Source organism: Aquarana catesbeiana, linkage group LG01 (assembly GCF_042186555.1).
Source record: "Aquarana catesbeiana isolate 2022-GZ linkage group LG01, ASM4218655v1, whole genome shotgun sequence".
NCBI lineage: Eukaryota > Metazoa > Chordata > Amphibia > Anura > Ranidae > Aquarana > Aquarana catesbeiana.
The window spans coordinates 817,906,813-817,925,263 of record NC_133324.1 but is presented as its reverse complement, the minus strand read 5'-3'; the positions used below and the strand labels follow the sequence as shown (position 1 = coordinate 817,925,263).

Below are 18,451 nucleotides of genomic sequence, written 5' to 3'. Positions count from 1 at the left end.
GATCTGAGCCATAGAGGCCTGGTGGCGCACTGCCCAAAAAGTACTAACTGACCTGGTAGAGTGCACCTTAACTTGAAACGGGGGAATGTTACCCTTTAAATCATAAGATTATGACTTATGAATTATCACTTGTCAAATCCACTTAGCGACAGTGGATTTCGCTGCCTGTCCTTTCTTAGGATCCTCTTCCAGAATAAATAAGACATCAGTCTTACGAATCTGAGCAGTTGGCTTTGAATAGATTTTCACTGCTCTCACCACATCAAGACGATGTAGTGACTTTTCTTCCCTGGAATATGGTTTTTGAAAAAACGATGGCAGGACAATATCTTGGTTCAGGTGAAAACCTGAAACTACTTTTGGCAAAAAGCCTTTTCAGAAGGACTAAGGGAATATGCTTCATCGGTTCAAATGGCTGTTTTTGTAACACTGACAAAAACGAAATTTAAGTCCCAAGGGCTCAAGGGTGATTTAACTGGCTTATTAATCCGCATCACCCCTTGCATAAAACCCCAGACTAAAGAATGCGTAGCAAGCGGTCTTTGAAATAAAATAGATAAGGCTGAGACTTGGCCCTTAATAGTACTCAGGGACAACTTCATCTCTACGCCCAATTGTAGAAAGGCAAGAATTCTGCCTATGATATATCTCCGAGGGTGCCAACCCTTGGATTCACACCAGGAAACATAAGCCTTCCAAACTCCATAATATATAGTTCTGGAAGCTGGTTTCCTTGCATTAATCAAAGTAGAGATAACTGACCCGGAAAGCCCACGTTTCTTCAGAATGTGGGTTTCAATAGCCAGGCCTTTAAATTTAGTGTTTTTAAAGTAGGATGGAATATCGGCCCCTGTGAGAGCAGGCCTGGCCTTAGTGGGAGGGGCCATGGACCCTCCACTGCCATCTTTACAATTTCTGTGTACCATGATCTTCTGAGCCATGCTGGTGCTACCAGAATTATTGGCTTTCTTTCCAGCTTGATCCTGCAAAGAAGTCGTGGCAGCAACTGAATAGGGGGGAATGCATAAATCAGTGAGAACTGATCCCACGGGGTTACCAGCGCATCTGTTCCGCATGCAAGTGGATCCCTTGTCCTGGACACAAAGTTGACTAACTTCATGTTGAATCTGGACGCTAGAAGATCTATGTCCGGAGTCCCTCATTTTTGTCAAACCTCCCGAAAACCGTCGGTGTGAAGACATCATTCCCCCGGGAATAACTGCTGGCGACTTAAGTAGTCCGCCTGCCAATTCTCTACCCCTGGAATGAAGACTGCCGATAGGCACGGAACACTCTTTTCTGCCCAAATTAGAATATGGTTCACCTCTCTCTGAGCTGACACTCTTGGTGCCCCCTTGGTGATTGATATAGGCCACAGCTGTGCCATTGTCGGATTGGATCCTGACAGGACAATTCTTTAACCTGGAGGTCTAGGTCTTCAGAGCCAGACACACTGCCCGAACCTCTAGGATGTTGATGGGCAGGGTTCTTTCGGATCTTGACCACTGTCCCTGGACAGTCGTTTTCATCTAGTACTGCTCCCCAGCCTGAGAGGCTGGCATCTGTTGTTACTACCTTCCAGATAATTGGTCTGAAGAAATTTTCCTTTCAGCAGATTCTGGGTTAGTAACCACCAACTGAGGCTTTGGGACACCCCTGGGGACAGCCGCATTGGCAAGTGCAAAGTTTGGATCGTTTTGTTCCAAGCAGACAGGATACTGTTTTGCAACAGTCTCGAATGGAACTGGGCATAGGGGGCTGCTGAAGTCACCATCTTTGCCAACAACATCATGCAACAAACTGAAAGTGCTGCTGTTCTACTTCGAATCGCAGAAACCTTTGGTGAGCGGGAAATATAGGGATATGCAGATATGCATCCCTGATGTCGATGGACGCCAAAAGTTCTCCTTGTAGGATGGAGACCACTGACCTGATCGACTCCATGCAAAAGGAGTGGATTTTCAGGAACCGATTTAGATTCCTTAGATCTAGAATGGGTCTGACATCTCCATTTGGTTTTGGTACCGTAAAAAGGTTTCAATAAAACCAAACCTTGCTGTTCTGTGGGGATCTGTATGATCACCCCCTGAGCCAATAATCTGTCTAATGCTTGAAACAGGGATTGCCTTTTCTCTGGATCCTTGGGAACATTTGATCTCAGAAAACGAGACGGTGGAAACTCCCGAAATTCTAGTTTGTATCCTAGACACACCGTGGAGAGAACCCATCTGTCCTTAATTTCCCTTTGCCAGACTTCTGAGTATTTCAGAAGTCTTCCCCCTACTCTGGTGAGGGGGGATGCCTCTTCATGATGAGGCTTTAATATTCTGCTTTGCAGATTTGCGGCCCCAGGTCTTCTTTTGTGCCTGGGTCTGACCCTGAGGTTTTCCTCTACAGTCTGACGGTGGAGGCCGTCGCCACTGCCTAGAGGCAGATGCCCCTGGTGCAGGAGAAAAAGTCAGTGTAAATGTGGGACATTTATACTTTCTTTTGACTGGCAAAAGAGTACTCTTCCGAAAGAAATCAACTGGATGTATTTATAGTCGCTCCTCATGAAAAGGAAAACTAGTCAGAAGCTTTTTGCAAGGTGCTTCGGCTGACCAATTTTTTAACCAAAGGGTTCTACGCATGTGTACTAGCACAAGCGCAAGGTGGGACACACCTGGTGAGTAGAATCTTTCATAGCGTCTATAGCAAAACATAATGCCTTTGGTAGTTCGGCCAACTCACGGGCCTGTTGTGCAGGGACCTCCTTAAGAGCCTCTATGAACTGGTCCTTTAATGACTGACAGATGCCTATTGCTGCGACTGCAGGCTGAGTAATGGTCCCTGCCAAGGAAAAAGAGGATTTTAACAGGAATTCCAACTTTTTATCTGTTGGATCTTTAAGCATTTGCGTATTGTCTACTGGACAAGTTAAACTCTTATTCACACTGGAAATCGCAGAGTCAACTGCTGGAACCTTCCATTTCTTGGTGAATTTTTCCTCCATGGGATAGAGAACAGAGAATCTCTTTGGGGGAGAAAATGCTTATCCAGATGATCCCATTCAGCATAAATAAGCTTTTCTAGTAATGCATGAAGAGGAAACGCATGCAAAGGCTGTAGATTTTTAAAGAACCCAAGGAAGAAACCGGACTTTCAGCTAACTCTGTTGGGGGTAACATGAAAGTGGAGCGAACCATTTCCGTAAGGATTTGTACCTCAGATTGTGAAGATGAATCACCAACTGTTGTTTCCTCCGCAGAGGAATAATCAGCTTGTTTTTCCCTCTTGATCGTCTGAGTGTCCCCACTGTTCCCTTGGCAAAGGGTTTGGAGTGGGAGAAGGGGATCTAGCACGCTTCATCTCCCCTTGGATGGAGGATGTGATTAAAGCCGCTAATCTTCCTTCTAAGCCCTGCAGGGCAGAGGAAAATGCGTCTTCAGTCATGTATACAGGGGCTGAAGTGTGAAAAGCAGTTGCACCACCAATCGGTTCCAAAAACTCACCCTGGCCTGCCATATCTGGTATCTCCTGAGAGGATGACAGTGTGGAGGCATGACTACAGTTCCCAGCGCTTGGGGGTGGAACCTTTGGTGCCTTAGTAATAACCTTGGAAGCCATAGTGCTAAACACAAAAGCAGAGGCACTCTAATAGAATGTACTATTTGCTGAGCAATAGTAGAAAAAACAATGGCAGCATAAAGATTAATCTGATGCTAAACCACAATGTCTTTTCCTGTACTGGAAATGCCTGTGTACACCCCTCACGAGTTCCAGTGCTCCTGTGTCCTGTGGCAGACTCCTCATTCAGCTGCTCTGGTAGACACCTTTAGTGATGAGAGCATCAGCCTTTTAACACCTCTCAGGTGTAAGCCTGATTGCCTGTGCGCCGTATGCTTCCACGAGGACGCTAAGTCCACACACGCCGCAGACTGTTTTAGCCACGCCCCTTCCATCGACCCGCTCTCCTCTTCTTTCCAAAAGAATACCTTAAGAGGGGGGGGGCGGGCGGGGGGTTCTTTAACAGTTTGAGGCTTACTAAAATGTCACACTGCTCAAAAGATTACAGGATTTAATGTACCTTTGACTGTACATGTACCCCCAGCCCCTCGGTTTCCCCACTTTAGTTAGCTTTTCCCTTACCTTTTCCTTGCTGCAGGATACTGCTGAAAACAGACAGATCCAGACTTCACCCATCACGGCGGGCAGCGTAGTTAAACCTTCAAAGACCGGGTCCCTTTTAATAGGGGTTCCACTCCTTTGGACCTGTTTAGCACCCCTCAGGACAACTTTAGGTAATGTAGCAAGTCCAAAAAAAGTCCTGGTTCCTAGGGTCCAGCCCTCAAAGAGAAGCGTTACAGGCAAAACCTCGTTCTTCACTCGTGACCAACACCTTAGACACTGGTGAAAAAACTGAGGTACTCCTGGAAGGAGGAGGGGTTATATAGGGGAGTGAACTTCCTGTATTGGGTATACCAGTGTCAACACCTAAAGGTGGCCCACAACCATTAAGTAATTACTTAAGGCTCTGTGTCCCATAATGTACGATAAAGAAAGGACACTTTTCTTGGAGGCAACTAAAGTTGGTGTACATTTACTTCATACAGGTCAATAGTCTCACCTGAACACAGCACATGGAAGCATGAGATGGCCTGGATTTGTTAATGGGGTTATAACAAAATGAGAAGTTTATCACTACTATTTGGCACCTCCCATACCTGCTGTATATATTCAGTATTAAGCCTCTTGCCATGACGCTTGAACTGGTTGTCCCTCCGTCCTATATAGTACATGTTGCCATCTTGTAACCTCACCCAGTCCCCAGTACTTCTCATCATCCCACAGGGCAGAATACATTCATCATCTATAAAGCAGACCCTCTGGCTCCCTCCTGCAGGACCAAGAACAACAATAAAAAATATTAACATCAGCCTTACTAAAGACAAATCATTGTATGATGCATCATATAAGCAAGTCTATGTAGGCTAAAGAAAAACTCTTATGAATGTAGTAGAAGCAAAGGAAAGTCAACATTTCCATTCATGGTCACAAACAGAAGACATGCTTATCCATAGGCCTGAATCAAACACTTAAAAGAACAATTAAACTAGAACTAAAGACAAAACTTTTTTTTTAGTTTTGGATAGAGTGCAGAGGGATTAGAACACCCGTCAGTTCTTATTGCCATCTGTGCCCCTGCTAAGGACATTCACCCTCTCCATTTTGTCAGGGCTGGGCTCAGCCCTTCCTTCTCTGAGCTGGCCATTCAGCTGTCAGCTAGATGCCAGCTCCCATCTCTCTCCACAGTTACTTGGGTGTTGTTCATATCCTGCTCGTCAGTCCTGCCTACTTAAGCCGTCCAATCCAGAGTGTCTCTGCCTTCGCATTGGTCAACATCACAAGAAACATCTCCTGTGTTCCTGTTTAACCACTTCCCGACCAACCGCCGCAGTTATACTGCGGCAGGTTGGCTCCCCTGCTCGAGCCGTTGTAGCTATATGTCGGCTCACGGGGTGGGGATAGCAGGCGCGCGGGGCTGCCGATGCTCGTGGCCGGCGGTCGCGATCGTGACCAAGCGACACAAAACAGGGACGAGTGTGTGTAAACACACACTTCCCTGTTCTGACAGGAGTGACAGATCGTGTGTTCCTATTAGCTAGGAACCACGATCCGTCACTTCCTCTATTCAGTCCCCTCTCCCTTCAGTTAGAATCGCCTCCCAGGGAACACAGTTAACCCCTAGATCGCTCCCTAGTGTTAACCCCTTCACTGCCAGTGACATTTTTACAGTAATCAATGCATTTTTATAGCATTAATCGCTGTATTAATGCTAATGGTCCTAAAAATGTGTCAAAATTGTCCGATGTGTCCGCCATAATGTCGCAGTCACGATAAAAATCGAAGATTGCCGCCATTATTAGTAAAAAAAAAAATCAATAATAATAAAAATGCTATAAATCTATCTCCTATTTTGTAGACGCTATAAAACTTTTGCGCAAACCAATCAATATACGCTTATTACGTTTTTTTTTTTTACCAAAAATATATGTAGAAGAATACATATCGGCCTAAACTGAAAAAAAAAATTGCTTTTTTTCTTTAAAAAAAATGGCGATATTTATTATAGCAAAAAGTACAAAATAATGCGTTTTTTTCAAAATTTTGCACTTTTTTGTTTATAGCGCAAAAATTAAAAACCGCAGAGGTGATCAATTACCACCAAAAGAAAGCTCTATTTGTGGGAAAAAAAGGACGTCAATTTTGTTTGGGTACAACGTTGCACGACCGCGCAATTGTCAGTTAAAGCGACGCAATGCCGAATCGCAAAAAGTGCTCTGGTCAGGAAGGGGGTAAATTCTTCCGGGGCTGAAGTGGTTAAAGACTGGCTTTGCCGACATCCCTTCTGGCTCCGGATCCTGCTTGCTGTTCCACTACTTTGATCCCCGACTTCTGGCTTGGCTGACTATCCTCTCCAGTTACTGAACTTTGGCTATGTTTTGACTACGTTTTTTTTTTCTTTTTATTATTAAACAAGTGTGATTTAACTGTACTTCCGTCTCGGTATGATTTCATAGTTTCTGACACATTTGTCCTGTTTACCATTATCACTGAAAGTAAAATGAAAAGAAAATCCCAAACTTTGGGTTGTCCCCGCAAAAGTAATAGAAGGGAACTCTTCCAATGGGGACACTAGTTCTGGTGACCTAGGGGTCCCCAAGGAATTCCCCTAATTTGCAGGGATTTGCTCTCACTTCCCGTTTTGGCTATAGGACAGGAAGTGAAGGGAAATCTCCACAATGGGACACTGAGGGTGAAAAAAAAAAAAAAAAAAAACCTGACAGGGGTTATAACCCCCCCCCTCTCCAGCTTATAACACTAGCACACAAAGAGCTCAAGCACACCAGGCACCATTCTTTGGCATTCCCAGTATTATTATTTTACAGGATTTATATAGCGGCAACAGTTTGCGCAGCGCTTTACAATCTAGAAAGGGGAACAGTACAATTACAATTCAATTGCAATACAGTTCAATACAGAAGGGACAGTATGACTTTTGGTGGCCATATGTGGTTCGAAAACCATCCGGATCAACAGGTATCGACTGCACAACCAGCCTGTTGGGTTTTTCCCAAACAATCAGTGCTGCCGGCTCTAACAGGCAACACTCATCATTGTATTCTGATGGCGGGGCACGTGCTATACTGCACAAGAAGAGAACTCTTCATTAAAGATATTATCAGACAGTTAAACATTTTCTCTGCACCTAGGAAAACTTGCCCTTCCCCTTCTTCAATCCTGTTGTTATCCTCATTTCGGACTTCTACTATTGTTTCACACAGTGGCCTGCCCAAAGGTACCGGTGGATCACTAAGAAAAAAAACAACGAGAGAGCATTAAAAAAAAAAAAAAAAAAAAAAAGGATAGGTAGACAAACTTAAATTATCAGTTGGTATTTCATGGTCATTTTAAATCATATACAATCTCTGTGCATCAGGATATGAAAGGCTATGGACAAGCAAGCTAGAGCGGCTTTACTGACTGTAGTGTTTCTAAAGTAGTAAGCGTACCTAATTGATCTAAATGTTATTTTTTTAGGATTCTTACTTTTCTTTAGGAGGTGACAATTTTTATTCTAGCAAGTTTTTATATATATATCTCACAAATTATTATGTCCAACCTTAGCCAAATACTGATCCCAACCCCAAGTAAAATAATAACTAGATGCCACCAATAAAATACATTTCTCCAAATAACTTCTGTTATATATCAAGTCAAATCCTGCAAAAAAATGAAAAACAAAAGAAACGCACCATTATAGTATTTATCTCCTAAAACATGCTAACTGCCACTCTACGCCCAGAAGGATACTATTATACCCCAAGTCAGTCCCATCACGTTTTTTTTGGTCATGTTTGTGCATTTCCATAAAGTGACTGCACATATTTGTGTTTACTGTTACCAGCGTATGGTTCTACTGTCTACTGGAAACACAACCAGGGAATATATTTAATGGCTACCAACAGCAGTTCTGGAGCTTGCAAAAAGTACATTTAAAGTGTTTGTAAAGGCACCTCTCCCTTGTCCAATGCCCCCATAGCAAGCGCTTGCTAGGGGGGCACTCGTGCATGCCTGCTCCTGAGCCCCGCTGTGTGTTTTTAAGACAAAGAAGGTGGCTCAGCCCCGCCCTCCCTCACTGGCTCCGATTGACAGCAGCGGGAGCCGATGGCTTCTGCATCGCAGCCAAGAGATCCGGGAGAACCGATGCTCTCGTGCACATCTCTGTACTGAGTTTGGGCTTAGGTAACAATTAGGGGGGGGGGGGGGGTTGCACACCGAAAGTGGAACTCTACCCAACAATTGGGGGGTGGGGGGGAGTGGGTACCTGGTTTTGACATGTACCCGCTCCCACTTCTGCTCGGATCATCTGAGCAGGAGTTCTTCTTCCCCCTTCCCTCCCTGCAGTCTTCTGCAATGCAGGGATAAGAAACAAAATAATCTTTACTAAAAAGCAGCACATAATACACACATTTAACACCTTGATTACCCAAGATGTTAACCCCTTACCAGCCAGTGTCATTAGTACAGTGGCAGTGTATAGTGTTATCACCTATCACTGTATTAGTGTCACTGGTGATGTCAGTGGCAGTAGACAGTTCCCACTCAGTGTCAGGTTGTTCGTCGCAGTCCCATTATAAGTCACTTAGAAGTATTAAAAAAAAATAAATAAATAATTCCCAGTACATATACTATAGTTTGTAGAGGCTATAACTTTTACAAAATCAATCAATATACACTTATTGGGATTATTTTTACCAATAGACATGTATTAGAATCTTATTTTTCTTATTGAATATGTTTTCTAGCAGTAAATATTTGGGGTTTTTTCTTTTCAAAGAACAGGGAAACATCAGCAGAAGGAGCTTCTAGTACGTACATCATCGGTGCTGTGGGGATGCATACCCAGCCCCCCAGCCAATATCCAGAGCATTCTCCTATGCGATGGGGCATTCTAGGGATTGAAGCCTCTCCATGTGAATCCTGATGTGCACTTTAATTCGCTAAGATAGTTATATTGTAAGCATCACTTGCTTTACTACTTGCCATATCCATATATATATATATATATATATATATATATATATATAGAGATAAACATCAGGTGGGTTACCTTCTTCTCTTGATATCCTTGTTCAATCAAGACACCGTCAGGGTGGACTCCCAAAATTCCACCATAAAAGATAGGAAAAACACGTAGAACGATGCTTGATGCAAAAAGTGTCCTTTTACTGAAAATTATTCCATTACATATTTCAAATACAAGCAAGCCACTGTACAGTTCCGAGCGCAAGTCGCTCTTCGTCAGGCTTTTCTGGCTGTGTGTGAAAAGCCAAACCACACTATGTTCTCTTATCAACACCCAGTCTAGTACACACCTGTGTTCACTTAACTAATTATCCTACACAAACCACCTATACACGATCAGACATCTAACCCTGCTGCATAAATCTAGTTCCAGTAAACCATCCTAGACTTCCTAATAGAAAAATATTTACAACAGATTCATCCTATTATGTATCATGTATCATCAGCATAACATTAAGAACTGACTAAATTCTCTCATTTAATTAATTAGATCTTTCCAATTATATTTCACAAATATATATATATATATATATATATATATATATATATATATATATATATATATATATATATATATATATATATATATATATTAATATTCTTGATCATGTCTCAAATTTCTTCATAGACTCCAGCTGATATTCTGCTATCTAGTATTCCCAACGGGGACTCTTTGTGATCGATCTAGAGAAAATACAATACAAAAATATGATCGTAACTTCTTTACAATCTCGTACCCAAAACGATTCCTACATAAATAAATATAAATCATAATATATATATATATATATATATATATATATATATATATATATATATTTTTATTACACACGCCATGCTATTACCTACTGTGTTCTCACATTTGTACATTTGTTCATTTTCTCATCTTTTTGATATCTTTAATATTTCATTATCAGACAAAAAACAGCTTGTTTCTAATTACTCATACCTGTATTCCCAAAAATGTTGGGAATTCTATGCATACGTACTCCATTTGACCTTCTACCATGAGATCAACTGAGTGTTTTGGCATATAGCTGTTATGTAACTATCCAGTCTGACTAATTTGTTTTTAGGTGTATATACCCTATGTACCTACTTTACTACTGTTTTGTATTTAATACATTTTTTATATTTTTATATGCTCGTTACTCCCTTTTCTGGTTAACATCCTTTGCCGATAAAATTCCCCCGGGTCACACCCCCTTTTGCAATTTTCTCTTTTGTACTGGGATGTGATGAAGGTTTCCAGCATTATACCTATAGGTGATTTTCTTTTATCTATATTTTTTCCTAGTCCTCTGCTGCCAGTCACATGTACAAAAAAACAAAACATCATCAACAAACAAAAACACAAAACAGCCTTTAGAATATAGAGAAAAAGGTGCATAATTAATATCAAATAAATGGTCATCATATAAATATGTATTTGAACTCAAATCATTATTTTTGTGCAAAAACAGAGTGGCTGTTGGTAATGACAGCTTCAGGACGCCTCCTGTATGGAGAAACTAAACTAGTCACATAAAAGAAAAAAGAAAAAACTGCGCTAAGGTGAATCAAAATGGTGTACCTAAACACAAATAAAACTATTGGTAAACAGATCTTGAATAATAAAAGCAGCGATTCTTCTGCACAACAAAAACAGTGTAAATAAAGAAAAAAAATTAATAGAAATCGCGCTAAGGCATTAACTTAACCACTTGACAACTGGGCACTTAAACCCCCTTCCTAACCAGACCAATTTTCAGCTTTTGGTGCTCTCACATTTTGAATGACAATTACTCAGTCATGCAACACTGTATCTATATGAAATTTTTGTCCTTTTTTTCAGACAAATGGAGCTTTCTTTTGGTGGTATTTAATCACCGCTGGGTTCTTTATTTTTTGCGCCGTAAAAGAAAAAAGACCGAAAAATCTGTAAAAAAATACATTTTTCTTCATTTCTGTTATAATATTTTGCAAATTAGTAATTTTTCTTCATATATTTTGGCCAAAATTTATACCGCTACATATCTTTGGTAAAAATAACCCAAATCGGTGGATATTATTTGGTCTTTTTGAAAGTTATAGAGTCCAAAAGCTATGGTGCGAATATCTGAAAATTGATCACACCTGAAGTACTGACGGCCTATCTAATTTCTTGAGACCCTAACATGCCAGAAAAGTACAAATACCCCCCAAATGACCCCTTTTTGGAAAGAAGACATTCCAAGGTATTTAGAAAGATGCATGGTGAGTTTTTTGAAGTTGTCATTTTTTCCCACAATTCTTTGCAAAATCAAGGGGTTTTTTTTACTTTTTTTTTTTTTCCACAAAATTGTCATATTAGCAGGTTATTTCTCACACACCGCATATGCATACCACAAATTACACCCCAAAACACATTCTGCTATTACTCCCGAGTACGGCGATACCACATGTGTGAGACTGTTACACAGCATGGCCACATACAGAGGCCCAACATGCAGGGGAGCACCTTCAGGCGTTCTGGAGAACCCAGGCCAATTCTGACATTTCTCTCCTACATGTAAAAATCATCATTTATTAGCTAGAAAATTACATAGAACCCCAAAATATTATATATGTTTTTTTAGCAAAGACCCTAGAGAATACAATGGCGGTCATTGCAACTTTTTATCTCGCACGGTATTTGCGCAGCAATTTTTATAACAGTTTTTTTTCCCAAAAAAAAAAGCGTTTTGTGCTTTACAAAAACCAAAACAGTAAAGTTAGCCCAATGTTTTTGCATAATGTGAAAGATACGCCGAGTAAATAGATACCCAACATGTCACCTTTCAAAATTGCACGCGCTTGTGGAATGGCGCCAAACTTTGCTACTCAAAAATCCCCATAGGCGACGCTTTAAAATTTTTTACTGGTTACATGTTTTGAGTTACAGAGGAGGTCTAAATTATTGCTCTCGCTCTACCGATCGCAGCGATACCTCACATGTGTGGTTTGAACACCGTTTTCATATGTGGGCCGGACTTACGTATGCGTTCGCTTCTGCATGCAAGCACACAGGGACAGGGGCGCTTTAAAAAATTTTTTTTTTTTTTTTGTTCATTTTACTTTATTTATTTTAGTTTGATGCTTTTTTCCAAAAAAAAAAATTTTTGACCACTTTTATTCCTATTACAAGGAATGTAAACATCCTTGTAATAGGAATATGGCATGACAGGTCCTCTTTACAGTGAGATATGGGGTCAATAAGACCCCACATCTCACCTCTAGGCTGGGAAGCCTGAAATTTAAAAAAAAAACAAAAAAACGATCCTGGCTTCGATCGTAGCGGTGAGTCGGTAGAAGCGCGGGAGGGGGGGACATCCCCTCTCGCCTCCCGTAAGAACGATCAAGCAGTGGAACAGCCGCTATGATCATTCTTATGGTGTAGGGAATCGCCGGCTGAAAAAGCTGATATCTGAATGATGCCTGTAGCTGCAGGCATCATTCAGATATCCCCGCACAAAGTCAAGGACGTTGTATGACGGCCGGCGGGAAGTGGTTAAAACGCATTTTTTTTTTAACACAAAGTTGTCCATTTATACAATATTTCTACCACATAACATGTACATACCAAAAATGACACCCCAAAATAGATTCTCCTACTCCTCCTGAGTACGGCAATACCACATGTGTGAGACTTCCACAGCCTGGACACATACAGAGGCCGAGTACAGCCGAGCATGGCTCAGCATGGCAGGGTATGGCTGGGTATTGCGGAGTATGGCGGGGTATGTCGGAGTAATGCGGGGCTTTGCAGAGTATTGTGGGGGTATTGCAGAGAAATGTGGGGTATTCCAGGGTAATGTGGGGCTATTGCAGAGTAATGTGGGGCTTTGCAGAGTAATGTGGGGTATTCCAGGGTAATGTGGGGCTTTGCAGAGTATTGCACAGCATTGCAGAGCAGTGAGGGATGGCTGAGCATGGATGGATGGATGGATGGCTGGATGTCTCTGTGCAGCGCTGTGGGCACTACACATCCAGCCCACAGCGCTGCAGCCATCCATCCATCCCCTTCTCCGCTCACAGTGTACCGATCGGTACACAGGAGGGGAGGAGATCACATGGTAAACGGCCGCGATCAGCGGCCATTTACCGGGATCTGTGATGTGCCGGGTCCTCTGGACCCGGCGGTCACGGATGTGTTCGGGTGCGCGCCCCAGGGGGCGCGCGAGAGGGGAATTCTGGGAGGACGTCATAGTACGCCCTCCCAGAGTTATCCAACCGCCCTGCAGCCGTCATTCGGCTATGGGCCGGTTGGTAAGTGGTTAATAATGTATACATTCATCAATAATACTGCCATGTGCATGTACCATGTATCATGAATAAGTTGGCAAGAAATAATATGATGCCAAAATTAGAAACAAAAAGTGAAATCAATAAATGTTGATGAAATTAAAATGTATATGGCATATAGTGTAATGTCCAAACACTAAAATAGCCAAACACTCGTGAACAAATGAATTGAAATACAAAAATATTGGAAAAAGTCCATCAAAAGTATGAATTGTATGGAATCTTCCATGACGTGAAAAATCTTGTGTTCAATCCACCACCAGTGATAAAGATTTGCCACTTACCAGAACCCCATGATCCCCCACTACAGAGGATCAGAGGAAGCCTGTACAGAGAAAGCCCTCCGGAGCTTGGCAAGTGGACCCGGACTCTAGATTCGTTGGTGGTAATAAAACATCCAAAGATACCAAATGAAGCTATTGGAACTCAGATCCCATCATATCTCCCCAGCTCATAGATGACGAGTGTGGCATGAAAGATATGAGAAGCTCCAATAGTGTAAAACAAAGCCTTTTTTAGGGGTATCCTTATCCAGATGGCATCAGATATTTTGTTTAAAAGGGATGACTCTAGTCAATACACGGCAGATCTAACCGCTTGTTATTCAGTAGCATGAACCTACATACAATTCATAATTTGATGGACTTTTTCCAATATTTTTGGATTTCAATTCATTTGTTCAGGGGTGTTTGGCCATTGCACTATATGCCATATACATTTTAATTTCATCACCATTTATTGGATTTCACTTTTTGTTTCTAATTTTGGCATCATATTATTTCTTGCCAACTTGTTCATGGTACATGTACGTTTCATGGGCAGTATTATTGATTAATGTATACATTAAGTTAATGCCTTAGCGCGATTCTATTATTTTTTCTTTATTTAAACTAGTCGCATGCATTGCTCGGGTGTGATTTTGGCCCATTTTTCCACTTCAAATCTTGAAGGTTCCGTTGGCCTCTTCTATGAACTCTTTAGTTCTTTCCATAGATTTTCTATTGGATTTAAGTCAGGTGATTGGCTGGGCCATTCTAGCAGCTTTATTTTCTCTCTATGAAACCAGTTGAGAATTTCCTTGGCTTTGTGTTTGGGATCATTGTCTTGCTGAAATGTCCACACTCGTTTCATTTTCATAATCCTGGTAGATGGAAGCAGATTTTTGTCAAGAATGTCTTGGTACATTTTTCCATTCATCCTTCCTTCAACAATATGAAGTTTACCAGTATCTTATGATGAAAAACAGCCCCAGACCATGATGTTCTCACCTCCAAATTTTACTGTTGGTATAGTGTTTTTGGGGTAATGTGCAGTGTCATTTGACCTCCAAACGTGTGTATTATGGCATCCAAAGAGTTCAATTTTGGTCTTATCTGACCAGACTATATTCTCACAGTATTTAACAGGCTTGTCTAAATGTTGTGCAGCAAACTTTAAAACGAGCTTCAACATTTTTTCTTTATCAATAGAGTGTTGTGTGGCGAGTGTGCATACAGGCCATGGCGGTTAAGTGCATTACTTGTTTTCTTTGAAACAATTGTACCTGCTTATTCCAGGTGTTTCTGAAGCTCTCCACAAGTGCTTGGCTTTTGGACAACTCTTCTGATAATTCTTTTCACTCCTCTGTCAGAAATCTTGAGAGAAGCGCCTATTAGTGGCCGGTTTATGATGAAATTATGTTCTTTCCACTGCCGGATTATGGCCCCAACAGTGCTCACTGGAACATTCAGAAGTTTAGAAATCCTTCTGTAACCAATGCCATCAGTATGTTTTGCAACAATAAGGTTGCAAAGATCTTGAGAGCTCTTTGCATTTACCCATCATGAGAGGTTTCTTGTGTGACACCTTGGCAATGATTTAACCGTTTTCTGACCATGCTATAGCCGAATGATGGCTGCAGCGTGGTCTGATAACTCTGGGAGGGCGTACATTGACGTCCTCCCAGAATCCCGCTCTCACGCGCTCCCTGGGGTGCGCACTCGGGAACATCCATGACTGCCGAGTCCAGAGGACCTGGCACATCACGGTACACGACGATCACTTGTAAACAAACCGGCGTCACATCCGGTTCCTCTATCCTCTTCCCGTACTTATTGGTACAGTGCGAGTGGAGAGGGGATAGATCGGTGGCAGCAGCACTGTGGGCTGGATGTGTAATGCCCACAGCGCTGACATGTGCCCATTCCAGCCATCCATCCCCAGCCATCCATGCTCAGCATACCCATCCATACTCATCCATCCATGCTCAGCATACTCATCTATCCATGCTCATCCATCCATGCTCAGCATACTCATCTATCCATGCTCACCCATCCATGCTCCGCATACTCAGCCATCCATCCTTATCCATTCTCAACATACTCATCCATCCATCCATGCTCACCCATCCATACTCATCCATCCATGCTAAGCATACTCATCCATCCATCCATCCATGCTCAGCCATCGATATTCAGCATACTCATCCATCCTCAGCAATACTCATTCATCCATCCATGCTCAGCCATCCCATCCACCCCCATCCATAATTAACCATACCCATCCATACTCAGCCGTACCCAGTTGTACTCAGCCGCACCCAGCTGTACTCAGCCGCACCCAGCTGTACTCAGCCGCACCCAGCCATACCATCTATACCCAGCCATACTCATTCATGCTCAACCATCCCCATCCTCGGCTCATCCATCCCCATTCATGCCACATCAGTTATCATCCATGAAACATCCATACCACTACAGTGCCTCACAAAAGTGTAATAGGTAGTCAAATTAGATTTGAAACTTATGCCCCTAGAACACCTGACAGTGCTCCCTGCATGTTGGTCCTCTGTATGTGGCCACACTGTGGAAAAGTCTCACACATGTGGTATTGCCGTACTCAGGAGTAGGAGAATCTATTTAGGGGGGGGGGGGGAATTTTGGTATGTACATGTGTTAGAAAAATTGTGTAAATGGACAACATTGTGTAAAAAAAAAAAAAAAAAAAAAAAAAGTGTTTTCATTTTCTTTACACATTTTCCAAAAACTTGTAGAAAAAAAAAAATAATGACATGTTCAAAAGACTCATTATGCCTCAGATTATACATTGGGTTGTTTTCTTTCCAAAATGGGGTAATGTTTGGGGCGTTTCCATTGTCCTGGTTCTCCAGGGCCTTCAAAATTGTAAGAGGTAGTCAAGAAATTATATGTGTAATTTATGCTCCAAGAACGCCTGATGGCGCTCCCTGCATGTTGGGCCTCTGTATGTGGCCACGCTGTGTAAAAGTCTCACACATGTGGTATTGCCATACTCAGGAGGAATAGTAGAATGTGTTTTGGGGTGTAATTTGTGCTATGCATATGCTGTGCGAGATATGCTGTGTGAGAAATAACCTGCTAAACACAACAATTTTGTGAAAAAAAAAAAAAAAAGGAAAAAAAAAAAAAAAATCTTACATTTTTCAAAGAATTGTGGGAAAAAAATTACAACTTCAAAAAACTCACCATGCCTCTAACTAAATACCTTGTAATGTCTACTTTCCAAAAATGGGTCAAGAAATGAGATAAATTTTCAAAGATTGGCACCATAGCTTGTGGACTCTATAACTTTCACAAAGACCAAATAATATACACAGATTTGGGTTATTTTTACCAAAGATATGTAGCAGTATAAATTTTGGCCAAAATACATGAAGAAAAATTACTAATTTGCAATTTTTTTATAAACAGAAACGAAGAAAAATGCATTTTTTTTTTTTTTTTACAGAATTTGTTTTTTTTCTTTTATAGCGCAAAAAATAAAAAAAACTAGCGGTGATTACCATCAAAAGAAAGCTCTATTTGTGTGAAAAAAAAGCAAAAATTTCATATAGGTACAGTGTTGCATGACTATTGATAAGTAATTGTCATTCAAAATGTGAGAGCACCGAAAGCTGAAAATTGGTCTGGTTAGGAAGGGGGTTTAAGTGCCCAGTGGGTAAGTGGTTAAAACCCATTTTTGTATGTGTGTGCAGTAATCTTTGTTCACCTTGGCAATGAGACACCTTTGTGTAGGCCATCGGTTGAGACTGAACCAGCTGATATTAATTTACACTGTCAAGGGGCAGGATTGCTTTCTAATTACTGATAGATTTCAGCTGGTGTCTTGGCTTTCCATGCCTTTTTGCACCTCTCTTTCTTCATGTGTTCATAACTCTTTCCCTTTGTCATTCCATTTTTTTTTACACATAACTTAATTTCTGAATGAATTTGGTTTGGTTCACTAAAAAAATGGTGACTGTGATCCATAGAAGTACAGCCAAACAAGCTCTGGCTGTACTTCTCCTTTAAGTCAAATGACTCTTACAATCATTACAGCCTGGTTTACTGGTTCAAATGTTACTTTGTTGGTTGAACTGGATGGACTGTTTTTTTCAACCAGATTAACTATGCAACTATATCAAAAAGTACATTGTATATCACTTCAAAAAACAAACACCCATTTCACATACCGTGCATTTGAGTTGAGAAGAGATTCTGGAACCTCATAGCAAGTGGCCCAGCTAGACACTTCTGTTATGCCATAAAGGTTGAAGAGACGTGTCCTATTGCCAGGCTCCATCCAATGTCTCAGGACACTGACAGGTGGGAACTGCTCCCCTCCAAGAGCTAACACTCTAAGGGAGGTTTCTTTGGACAACACTGAGGACTGAGTAGAGTCACAGCTAAATCTTCTCAATAAGGTTGGTGTCACCTGAAAAGGAATAAAAGTAGCCAACTATAATCATAATGTGGTCAATTCCTCAAATATGAACTTTAAAAAAGGTATCGTTATAGAGAAATCAACCGCGCTTAGGATAAGGGTGGGAGAGAAAAGGTTGCTGCCTCCCCTAATAAGGCTCTTTTAGGGGAACTTACATTAATGAAAAAACAAACAGATGAAAGGGGTGTGTGGCGCTACCTAATAGCCAAGAGCACACAGGTTTTTTGTATGGGGAGAGTGAGAGGACTGCAACATAGAAGCCTCACCGGCGTGCTTCTCCTGAAACCCCAAAATAAAATAA

At 41.5% G+C, this 18,451-nt stretch overlaps 1 protein-coding gene across 2 annotated transcripts in view; it reads right to left on the bottom strand.

The window, feature by feature from the left end:
* Positions 1 to 18,451, bottom strand: part of AASDH (aminoadipate-semialdehyde dehydrogenase) — a 95,613-nt gene that overhangs the window by 30,540 nt on the left and 46,622 nt on the right. For both annotated transcript variants that reach the window (XM_073608399.1, XM_073608405.1), the window contains 3 exons: positions 17,900 to 18,141; positions 7,250 to 7,353; positions 4,704 to 4,876 (listed from right to left, as the gene is read on the bottom strand). In XM_073608399.1, the coding sequence (XP_073464500.1) occupies positions 4,704 to 4,876; positions 7,250 to 7,353; positions 17,900 to 18,141 (519 nt within the window). The remainder of the gene's footprint in view (positions 1 to 4,703; positions 4,877 to 7,249; positions 7,354 to 17,899; positions 18,142 to 18,451) is intronic.